The 11969-nt window shown below is 37.5% G+C and overlaps 2 protein-coding genes across 2 annotated transcripts; both read right to left on the bottom strand.

The window, feature by feature from the left end:
- Positions 1-1229: 1229 nt before the first annotated feature.
- On the bottom strand, positions 1230-7882 carry LOC141903843 (receptor-type guanylate cyclase Gyc76C-like). Its single transcript, XM_074792182.1, has 13 exons — positions 7771-7882; positions 7423-7581; positions 7049-7153; positions 6481-6552; positions 5777-5942; positions 5098-5241; positions 4410-4608; positions 3674-3814; positions 3188-3311; positions 2850-3093; positions 2463-2561; positions 2281-2372; positions 1230-1797 (listed from the first exon to the last, which is right to left on the bottom strand). The coding sequence occupies exons 1-13, from the start codon at positions 7801-7803 to the stop codon at positions 1663-1665; spliced, it is 1713 nt and encodes a 570-aa protein (XP_074648283.1). The 5' UTR covers positions 7804-7882; the 3' UTR covers positions 1230-1662.
- On the bottom strand, positions 7808-8794 carry LOC141903407 (uncharacterized). Its single transcript, XM_074791517.1, has 4 exons — positions 8572-8794; positions 8415-8499; positions 7973-8052; positions 7808-7885 (listed from the first exon to the last, which is right to left on the bottom strand). The coding sequence occupies exons 1-4, from the start codon at positions 8653-8655 to the stop codon at positions 7808-7810; spliced, it is 327 nt and encodes a 108-aa protein (XP_074647618.1). The 5' UTR covers positions 8656-8794.
- Positions 8795-11969: the final 3175 nt, after the last annotated feature.

The raw sequence follows: 11969 nt of genomic DNA, 5'->3' as shown, positions 1-11969 counted from the left end.
CAGCGACGCTTTCCATTCATTGCGATGTAACATGACCCATGGTATTACGGGAGCCAAGAGGTTGGCCGAGGTATTCCGTATATGTAATACTGATATACCTAAAGATGATCCTGTCAGAGGATTACGGGTGCTGGCGATTGGTGCAGGTCACGGAAAGCTATTAGACGAAACTTTTGGCGTAGTCGGCGATGATGTAAATGTAGATTGCTTGGACTGTGTCGAACCAAACAGTGTTATGATGATAGAATTGCAGCCTCGTATGAGTTTACTCGCTAGTAAGTACAACTTCAAGTATAAACTGTATCAGCGACATTTTACCAGAAAAAACGCCCCGTCTTATCTACCGAACGATTTCTACGATTTGTTGATATTTTCCCACGTGTTGTATTATTTCGAAGACCCAGCTCGCGAGTTAGAATTTGGATTGCACAAACTCACCCATAAACATGGACGCGCATTCGTTGATATGGCGCTTGGTGGGAAGCACAATGAATTAGAAGAAGATATCGATAAGTTGCTCGGGTCTCATCGTAAAAATCTGACCACTAGATTTCACGTGCGTCTTTATGATATTCAAGAGCTCCTAACCAATGCCAAAACGAAAACCGTTTGGCATGGGAAGGAATCGTCTGGAATTCTAACGCATCTATCTCTGATGCCAGTTCGAGCTGCTATCAATGAAACTGACATTGTGATTCGTAAAATGGGTGTTGGTATAATGACATTCTTATCGCGTCGAAACATTGAGAATCTATCGGATGATTTGCAAGTTCAGATACAGGATATTTTTCGTAAACATTCAGTTGAAAGTCACGGGTTTCCGATCTTACCGTTGACAATCGAGAGCTTTTTACTGATTAGAGAATGAACTTCATCGATTTCGAGAAAAGTGTACCTACCCTGAATAAACGACGATAACGCAAATGGAGTTTTTGTCTACATGGATCGAGTTCCACATTTCAAAGTCAATTCTAACCAAGAACTATAGAACTTGGTCCTGAATTTTATTTCGAGACTATGATTTATGTAAATTAAAGTTGAAACTGGATCTGGCTACGTAGAACGTTATCAGTGCAATTCGACCGCGAATTAGTGACTATTATTTCTACTTAATAAAAAAATATCTCGTTAAGATGGTTTCATACCATTTGTGGATGAATTGGAGGGATCTAAGGAAGGGAAAGGGTCAATTTGAAGAAAATATCAAAAAGGCTTCGTGATTGTAATACATGTAGACCCGCATGGCAGTCTAAAGGCTGCTGGCTTAATAAAATATACCACAAACCGCAGATGAATAGTTACGTATAGGCATTTGGTAAATAAGTTTAAAAAAATGCCGTAAAGAAGGGCAGAAGAAGGAATCTAGCCCGAAACATCGAAACCACAACTGTAGATATTTATATACAATGAAACCTCGTTATAACAGCCTTGGATAGAACGATTTATCGATTATCACAAACCTAGAATTCTGGCCTAAATAGGACAATTTTACTATTGGTTGTTACGAACAATTCGGGTCCGCTGAAGTTCGTTGAAAGAACGAGGTCGACTGTAGAGAACTATTTCAGCTCGTCTTGTGTCAATGAACTAGTTAAAGTAGTGTTTGCTATTTGCGTGGCAAAGATCGATAATCAAAAATTCAGTAAATATCGTGTTTTAGCGTCAGCGACCGCTCCGCACACTGAATGTGGATCGATGGTTGTTACTAGTTTCTGGAATGACGAGCGAATCCAATCGTTTTTGTCGTACTTGCTTCTCTTCAGCCAATAACCAGTAGGTCTTTACTTCACCTTTACCCTAAAAAACCAATATTACGATCCTGACATCCTTGATAAATCCTTGATAAATCCAAGATGAGATTCTAAGATTTACTCCTAATTGTCTTGAATTTACCAATAAAAGCAGGTTTTTTGAAACAACGTGAAGAGTATATACATGTATTTGTGCTTGACCTCCGCAGAGTCTACGCATCATTGTCTAGTATTTATGAATATTTGATACAACCAATAACTCTAATTCGATAATAAACTGTATTTTGGAGAGGGGGATATTTATCGGGGTATTTTACCATGGGATTTCTACCTGTTACCAGATAGCTAGTATAGAAAATCAATATTATCACTAAGACAAAGCGTAGTGAACATGGAAGTCCAATCTTAAAGTTTCTATGCTCCACCATGGACTCTAAAACGAAAACTAAATTCGTTTTAGAGTCCATGGCTCCACCAAACTACAGTAACAAGTTATATAGAAATCCTATTTAAACAAGAAATACTGTACCTTCATTGCAACCAAACCTCTCTCTTCAAGTTGATAGCCTCCTAGATTTTCCAATACGTCTTTACAAGGCCCACTTACGTGAATTTTTAAAGCTGAAAATGTTATTAAAAATGTTCATCAGTTTATAGCTGTAAACTCTAATTTGACTAAAACGAAATATAAGTAAAGGATATGTGAATTACGTAGTCCATTGCTTTCCATTCGTGATGCGGTATTTACAGTGTCACCGAAAAGACAATAACGAGGCATTGTTAATCCTACAACTCCAGCTACACATGGACCTGGACAAAAATGAGAAAGAGACGTCATATTCATTTCAAAAACTGTTCATTCTGAATTTCTCCATTCGATCAAAATGGCACGATTTGAGAATGTATTTCATATACAGGTAGGTATAAAAATGTCAAAAATTACACAGTAAACTTCGCCTAAACTCGAGGACCGCGGCAAAATTATCCGAAGATATGATAGGAAGTCAGTAAATTATTTAGTTCTTATCCGACTTCAAATGTCAAACGTCCAGGTTTGCCAAGGCGCTGACTTTGCCCTGCAAGGTTTACTCTATTTACCAGTGTGTATGCCTATTCGTAGTTTCAGCATATCGTTAGGGCGATGACGTATTCTAAATTTCATAATTCCGCTCAGTAGATCTAGCGACATCGAGCCTATTTCACCGGCATGTTGTAAACCGTTTCTTACAGGTAAACCGCTCACTACCATATACGCATCGCCGATTGTTTCTACTTTATAAACGTCGTACGCTTTAATCGTCGAATCAAATAGAACATACAGATCGTTCAGTAAATCTACAACCTACAAATAGACAAATTGGGTTGATACTTAATGCTTAATATGATCTGAAACAAGTCAAAACGTTTGTTTTTAAACTAACTACATGCAGACTGACCTCGAGGGGAGATGATTCTGCTGACATTGCCGTAAAACCACAAATATCACTGAAATAAATCGTCGTTGATTCGTACGATTCCGGTCGAACGCTTTCTCCTTTCTTCAGTTGTTCCGCGACACTCCTTTTAATTAATAAACCTTAATTTACGCCTTCAAACATTGAGAACAGTTATTGTTTATTTGTCAATGTTTGATCACTTGTCACTTGTTACACTATCATAGGTATATTTTATCCGTCTTGTATTTTTTTCTCTCTCTCTTTTATTTGTCACTGTTTGATGTTGTAATGTTTCAACTAAGATCAGTAAAATTTAAATTACCGGTTTATCGAAATGTCAATCAGAAACCAAGGTCATTGAGCTACGTATCAACAAATGATCAGCTCTTGACCAATCAGAACCTAGGATTAGTCAGCTACCTACAGGTGACCCGTCAGTCCGACATTCGTTTATATCGGTTTTCCTAGCTGAATATCATGAGTTACCTGGGTAACATTCTATTCAGTAGCGCATCTGTTTTCTGCTTTTCCTCCACAAGTTCAGTCGTTCTCTCCATCACTAAACCTTCCAGATTACTCGCGTATTTCTCCATTATTGCCATCATGTTATCGAAGATATTTGGTTTTCTGTGGACGATAAAAGACTACCGTAAGTATTGGTTGTATATTCATTATACGACGGATCCAGGGGAGGGTGCAGGGAGTATGCATCACTCTAGAATTTCAAGGTGTCCTGAGATTTTTCAGGAAAATGAAAAATAATGAACTGACAGCAAAAAGGTGAGATTCATATGCTTTTTTCCTGTATTTTCAAAAATGAAGTTTCCCGATAAGCTTTCATCCCGATAAGCTTTCTTTCGGTGTGCCCTTGTAATTATGCTCTATTCTGGGATGCACTCTGCCTAAACCTGACTCTAGATCCGCCCCGCAGCAATATTTAGCCTTAGATCTACGAAATTATCTTCTCAAAAAATTTAAAGCTTGTATCGAATCAGTGAAAAAAAGAACGTCGGGCATTCACTACTAGTGTATAGTAGCTTCATCAGGTAAAGTCAATGGAGAAGCAACAGTATTTGTAGAATCTCCAATTAAAAAATGTCACTTCCTCTACTGTTGTTTCACTAGTGCACTAGTTGTTACAATTTCTAATAAAATCAGTTCATCTCTTTGTACTATTTGTGTTGACGTGAAGAATTTTTTTCTTGTAATTCTAGCAACTCACAGGCCTTTTCGCATTGGTTTTAGTATTTCCCTACATTTTCTGAAGTCTGGTCGTTTCTCGGGGTCTTCGTTCCAACAGTCCATCATCAACGCGATGATATAAACATATTTCTTTCGCACTTCTTCGCCTAAATCGTGTATATTCGGTCTCATAGGGACGGAATCGTGCAGCGAGCCTTCGGCAACCTTCTTAACAATCTCTACAACGCGTGGGAATGAATAACCATGAATAAATTCAATGCGATTTGAATTCTAATTTGTTTATACGTGAATTTTTTAGTTCGTTGGTAAATGCGTTATTAAAAGCGATATAAGCAGCACTTGCACTGAGTGAATAGGCAGTATACGCCGTGAATATCTCAATGTATATCTATTTTACAATATTTTGTAAATCCTACTACTTTATATTGTAATTTAATTCGTAAATAAAATATTATTATTATCATTATAATGACTTCCAATTTGCTTTTTTTATGACGCCGTAAAAACCGTTACAGCTTTATATAAAGGCTTCTGCGTGCGAGTCGATGTGTAATACTTGTGTGTTCTTTATTATGTATTATGTGTTTATGTGTAATTTTTCGAGGCATCAATAAACTTTTAAGTTACCGATAGTTTTCTTGTTTTCAACTCCGATCATAGTGCTGTGGAATTCAAATGAGTATAATTGATTTTGCGGGGTCACATACCGATTGGCTCCATGTCGATATCGCCGTATGGACCACAGCGCCCAAATATCTCGTACATGATGATCGAGAATGAATAAACATCGCCCTTCTGACTTCCTTCTGGGATCTTGTTGCGTAGTAACTCCGGAGCAATCCACAATCTGTCTGTAAAATAAACCGCGTCGTGTTCGGGAAATGAGAATTATTGACTTGACGCTGAGAAAATTACTTACGACGTTGATTTAACGAAGGCGGAATCTTTCATGGATTCATCGCGACAGTGTTGTCTTTATGAAACCGCGATATAAGCAGCACTTGTACTGAGCGAATAGGCGCGCATACGCCGTGAATATCTCAATTTCCATTGAACAAGAAACATTGTTTATTACGAGTTGAATTTGGTATCAGTGAAATCAAAAACCCATTTATGATATCAGTTTCAACGGTTGATTAAAGCTTCACCGGTTATCTAAGTTTGAACTGGGCCTCGAATGTGACGACGAGCAATAATTCTGAAATGTTTCCGGTCTGCGTGGGGATCGGACCAACTTGAAGATATCGTCGAACTCGCTTAAGTCGACATTGTACATTACATTAGTCGTATTATTGAAGTCAATCGTCTCTATTTGAGAGTCTATTTTTGAGCCAAATAACGAGTCCAATTACTGCTTATAGTATAGAAATAGTAAACAGTTTTTACCCCTGTAATAAGCGTGCTGGCTGTTTTTCTTGTTATCTTGTCCGTCCTTAAAGTAATGAAGCCCAAAGTCAGTGATTTTAATAACCCATCGACTGTCCACCATACAACTCGATGAGCGCAGATACCCGTGTGTTTTTATTAGACTGTCGTGTAGAAATATCATTCCCTTAAAACATATAAACATAATTGGTGAACAAACAGCAAGCGATTTCTTCTATATACATTAAAGCTTAATGTCATTACATGTTTCATGATTAAGGAAGCCAGATATCGATAAGCTATTGGAAAGTGACCATCAAACAGGAGTTGATTTGATTATTCAAGAGAGTCTAAATTTGACTGGTGATCCACCAAGTCTTGGTTTCTTTGTCTGAAGATGAAACTGGGGGAAAAGTGTGGTTTACATTGAATACGTCAAAGAAATTTGGAACTGGGCTTTAATATATAACCTAGCCTACGATTTAGATATAATAATTAGCAGGTATCGGTAAACCAGGGAGTTCCGTTTGGTTCCCTCCCTCCCTCCCTCGCTCCCTCCCTGGTTAAACATCTAAAATGATTTCCAAATCAATACACGCCACATTTTACAATTTGAACTCCACAGCGCTCGTATACTACCGGGGGTTGAATTAACGGTCGCTAAATTGCCGGTTTTAGCGCGGAGGTGGCGGTCGGTAAATTTCCGGTGGTGACTGAACATTTACCTGAATGATATCCGTAATAATTGATGCTTTGAACATGTGATCCAAATCAATGTCGTCATTCTCGAGGATGTCCTGAAAACACACGCAATACAAATATTCATGAGAGATGAGAGAGAGTGAGGAGCGCACTGGTCTGCAAATACCAGACACCACTCAGCTAATGTTTGGTTTATTTAGTATTGTGTAATAGTCGGATCACGGAGGAATGGTAGACATAAAGAAATTAATTTGTCATGTTTGATAAAGTTTAAGTCGTTTAATTCAGATATGGCCAATTTGGACTTTTGACTAACTCAGACAAAACGAAAATGATTCAGATTTCCGATTGTTAAACACTTGACTTATTGTGGAGGAAAAAATCCGATCATAAGCCTTAATCGAATATCAAGGTCATTCGACGACGACTCTTGGGACCAACGTCAAGGTCGTTCGTCTGACGGACATCGATGACCAGGTGACCGATGAAAACAATACAACAGCTGCAGCTGCAGCGTGTAACCGTGCGTCGTTTTCAACTCACACGAAAACACAATTATGTCATCAGGTGTAGAATGAGCGAGGCACGCACCTGCAGCGATCCTTTTGAGCAATACTCCGTTATTATACATATTCTCGGTGGTTCAACACAAGCTCCGAGAAACGACGCAAGGTGGTCGTGACGTATATCTCGCATCTATAAAAACAAAATAATCAGCGACGATAAAGATCAATTAGAATTGATTCTCGTTTGCAATGATTTTAACCATGGTGTCAAATCTACATATTTTTAATCAGTTGCAGTCGGGGCTTACATTAAGACCAGTCTCAGACCATCTTTGTTCTATAACCAATCTAACAACTGATAACTGATCATTCTTTAAAAGATTTAAGCCCCTTTTGGACTGTGCAATAATAATGATAATCTGGCGTAAACTGAGAACTGTTGGATCTCTAGTATTTTACCTGTTTCAATTCTAATTTAATTTTCCTCGTAAAATTGATGCTCTTTTTATGAATCCACTGCACGGAGACGACGTTCCCGTTATAGATCGCTTTGTTGTTAGAAAACGGGTCGAGTTGAGAGATAACGCTAAAACTCTTACAGCTCAATGTGGCGTCATTCTACAAAAACAATTCAAAATCACTTTAAATCCACCTTTCATCATCAAACGTTTTCTACGTTAATTAAATCAATTTTTATCAATTCGGCAAAGCCCGTGATTTCAGCAAGTTGGCTAAATTAAATCATATCAATGATTCGCTGTTGAACTCATTATTAATGAATTGGAAATGTAACTGAATATTGATTACCGCAACTGTGACCATCGATTGCATTGACTGCATTCTGTTAATCTTCGTAAATTTCAAATCGTTCAAGTTTATTTTCCAAATCAAACTCGCAAGTTGTTGCTCGAAGCGGAGTTTCCTGGAAGATATTAGAATACGGGTTCATTTATTACATCGTAAGGTTGTAACTCGACTGTGTTTCGGAGAATATCAGTCACCGAAATACTCGCCTGTAGATGATACCGACGATGATCAAACTCAAAACTGCAAGACCTCCCAAAACACCGATCAGAATATATGTGAGATCTTCAAGTAAACGAACCAGAAGATATCATGATATCATTTGATAAAGAGAGAGAGAGAAGGTGCTCGGGTCATAGCTGGGGTAGAGGTTATCCTTAGAAGGTCAGGACTCAACCTACTCGAAGGATGCCGAGAGTGGAGCTCAACGACTGTGGTTGGTGGTTTAAGTTATTTACCACGCGGAGAGAAGCTCTACGATTAATCTGTTGATGTCGATAGTCGAATACATATCGAACTAAACGGAACATTTCGGACGTTTGATATTCTTAGTAACATTTTATAATATGGAGTTTTAATAGTCGCTATATCAAATATTCACTCGCAAATTTCAAAGCAGAATGGCCTCAGTCCGGTTCGATCTTTACCCATGCATTTTTCCCCCGAATAACCACACGTCGGTTCATCAAGTGGGATTCCGTTCGGAAAAACTGTAGCCGTCTCGTAAAAAATCTACAAATAGCGAATAAATAACTACGTATATGTGCGATGATAACTGGGTTGAGGCGTCCATATGAAACCTACTGGCAGTGAGCTTTCATCCGTATATTTCAGGATACCGAACGGGTAATAATGAGAATCATTGATGTCATTTTCGTTCCATTTCATAGCAAAGAATTGATATTGCGGTATGATATCACCGTGCTCATTTATAGTCAGTTCAACTCCAGTTTTACCTGAAATTAAAATGTTAATGAATTCTAGATTTTCTCTGCCTAATTTCTTTCTATAGTTTCATTCGACTTAGATAAATCTTTCGAAAGAATCTATAAGCTATACTCATGAAAGTGGTGTTCAGTAAAAGTTTAGTCAGTTGAGCGCCATCACGCGGTGTTAAGCCTCGTTCCAATCCAGTCTTTAAGGCTTTAGCGTAAACCATAACAGAATCATAGGAATAAAATGAGGTGAAATCAACCTGTCATTCAAGAATATACAATCATAAAAACACGAAGACCCACAATGATATTCTAATGATGAAATTATGAGAAACTAACCCCTTTATTACCACCGGCCCGGTCAATGACTAGTTTTTCCCATTCCGAAAAGTCAGTTACATTTGTCATATACATCAGCAGGAATTGATTGCGTAGATGGGGTTTATATTTCTCCAGATAAATGTACCTCTCCTTTATGAATCGATCAAATTCCAAACTGTTTCCACTCGCTCAGAAAAAAATAAACATGAATATCTAAGATACATATATATATATTTGTGTTGAAAAGGAAAAACAATCTATATATTCCGTATTTCAAGATAACAAACTGGCCAATATCAGGGAAGTAGCCCTTCAAAAAGATGAAAGATTGTCCCCCAACCTCTTAAAGTCTATATTAGACGTTGGTATTCACAAGTGTAAAGTTGAGTCACTTACATATCACGAAGTTCGGATCCATTTCATAGAACTAAGTATAATCGTGTATATTCAGGGCACTTTAGGCGTGCCAAGGTGAAAAGGAGTTTGACCCTATTGTATTTTACCTTTAACGAGAAACAGATCCGGGTTGTCGCTTTCGTACGCGTATCTAGTCACATCGGCGACCGATAGAAACACGTATTCCTCTCTACCGTTCGGGACTATTTCATCAAAACGATACATAAACTCAGCTAGTTTCTTCAATGTAGCCATGTGTACGTACACTACAAATAGAAACCTGCGTGTTTGAAACCAAATTCAACCTCAACATTCAATTATGAATGGTCCACACTAGGAGAAAAACTGGACATTTTTGGAAGCACAACCAAATTTGAACAATATTGAAACATTTTGTAAAAAAAAAAACTCATTTTTTCTCATCATAATCCTTTCCTCTATTGCCTTTCTGTATTTGAGAGTGCAGAAGAACACGTTCCAGATTCTATCAGTAATTCATACCCCTTGTAGTCTCGTACGTCGATTCTATGATATCTATCATCTCCGTAATAAAAGTTTGGTTCTCTTTTTGCCAGGGTTCTTCGTCGGTATAATTCGACAGTGAATTAACCGTCATCTTGTATTTATCAGCTGCGCTGAGTAAGGCATCTCTCAGGATTGGAGCAGCTCCTTGTCCGTCAAGCAATGAATCAATCTACGTTAGAGAATGTTTCGATTTAATCTGCATTTATTCTTAATATGGATATGGATATCTCATATTTCTTTAATCACAAAACTTTACATCAAATTATTCATTATTCTATTGTTATATCATTCAAAATCATCAATATGTATGACTACGATGAGAAGAACACGTGTCTCAAACCTCGATTATAATAGCGAATTTTGTCCATCCAAAATATCGCAACGTTGCCATTATGAACTCGGCGTCGAACCTTCGACCGGCGAAAAATCGCACAAACGTCGGGTATATATGTTTATTCGAGGTACGTGCTTCTTGGCAATTCTAAAATAGACACAAACGGCTGCACTCATTTCAACTCCATTCAATTCTTTGTCGGATGTTGAACAAACTTCGTCAACAAATTTAGAAACTTTTCTTTTCTTCTTTCAATACACGCAAATACATTAACTATCTTCCGTGGTCATGAATTATCCTTCATTTTCGGAATCTGATTTTCGAAATATTGATTCTCTTTTCTCTGCATTGGAATGAACAGCTATTCTCAAGGTTGAATAGTAATTCAAAACGATGAGAATCAAAATCAAATTATTATCGATATCTGGTGGCTTGTGAGATGTAAGGGCTTTGTGACTGTATCCAATTCTGAATCATCTCGTTTACTAAAACGCTATTGAATACTTGGTTGAATCGATAAAACTTATTACCATATACAAAACAGTCTCCAGAAAACTGAGGGAAAAGATGTTTACGGTGAATAGGATATCGTAGTAAAATGAATGCGAAGAAATCAATGCTGAAATACGTAAATATAGGCACAGATTAATAGATTGATTTAAAGATAGACTGACGATAGCAAATACGAGTTAGTCGGAGCGAATCGTTGCGTAGAGAAAAATCAAATTTGTTACTTAAGAAATCTATAATTTTCTTAAATATTCTGCAGCTAAACGTAACTTCAAGAAAAAAAGCTGTTTTAATCAGAGGATGATAGCTGAGATTGTTAGTGAATAGTCACTACACCTGACTGGTCACCACAGCATACTGACCAGACTAACATTCTCAAGAATCGTGAGCCACTACATTACGATGGTTGCCATACCTGAGGTTGCACTATCGAATTCTGCTTGTTCTTATATTTCTAATTTTTTGGAATAAAAAACCGATTTTTAAAGAAGATGTACGTGATACTCACTGTAGCAAACATGGGTAGATTCAATCCAGCGGCTAGCCTTCCCTCATACTGACACGTGACCATCTCTCCAAAAAACCCTAATGTCGAATTAATGTAAGCCTGCGTCATAATGTTAAGGTTTTTGTTCACGGAATCATGTAGAAATGTAAGTAATTCAAAACTGATGTTGTGGGGATCCAGTAACTTTGACCGGGCGATATCTTCGGCTGCTAGACGGGCTGCTCCGATATTGTGATTAATTCTACCACCTTTGCTTGATTTTATAAATGATAGTTTATAGTTAGTCGCGTTCGCATCCAACAGCAACAAATCCAAACAGACAAACAACAGAAACATAGTTCACGAATATGAGATACTTCAACACGAACTGACTCGATTTATAACTAGTTGTTTCCTCACGTTTCTAGTCAAGACGTTGATGATTCCTTGATATGAAATCCTATATTAAACAACGAAAAAACTTCCGAAATCTTTCCTAGACCTAATATTTCATTCAAAGTTTCAAACGTTAATGTATCCTAATAAGATAGTAGTATTCTTTAAGTGGACTAGAAGGATTAACTATCAGCTAGAGGAAACATTTCGGATTGTTTCAAATTGTGGGATTTTTATATTGTCCTTTAAAACGGACTCACGGAGTTTCGTCAATGGCTATTTGTGATTCCTTTAACCG

This window comes from Tubulanus polymorphus, chromosome 4 (genome assembly GCF_964204645.1).
Source record: "Tubulanus polymorphus chromosome 4, tnTubPoly1.2, whole genome shotgun sequence".
Classification (NCBI taxonomy): Eukaryota; Metazoa; Nemertea; class Palaeonemertea; order Tubulaniformes; family Tubulanidae; genus Tubulanus; species Tubulanus polymorphus.
The sequence above is the reverse complement of the archived record's forward strand: the minus strand, read 5'-3'. Positions and strand labels throughout refer to the sequence as shown.

Coding starts and splice junctions, on each gene's coding strand:
- LOC141903843 (XM_074792182.1), bottom strand. CDS start 7,803: ATGCAGTCAATGCAATCGATGGTCACAGTTGCG. Junction 7,154..7,422: donor TTAAATTAGAATTGAAACAG/GTAAAATACTAG, acceptor TTGTTTTTATAG/ATGCGAGATATACGTCACGA. Junction 2,373..2,462: donor AATGGAAAGCAATGGACTAC/GTAATTCACATA, acceptor TAACATTTTCAG/CTTTAAAAATTCACGTAAGT.
- LOC141903407 (XM_074791517.1), bottom strand. CDS start 8,655: ATGAAATGGAACGAAAATGACATCAATGATTCTCATTATTACCCGTTC. Junction 8,500..8,571: donor CGGATGAAAGCTCACTGCCA/GTAGGTTTCATA, acceptor CGCTATTTGTAG/ATTTTTTACGAGACGGCTAC. Junction 8,053..8,414: donor TTCGGGGGAAAAATGCATGG/GTAAAGATCGAA, acceptor GTTTACTTGAAG/ATCTCACATATATTCTGATC.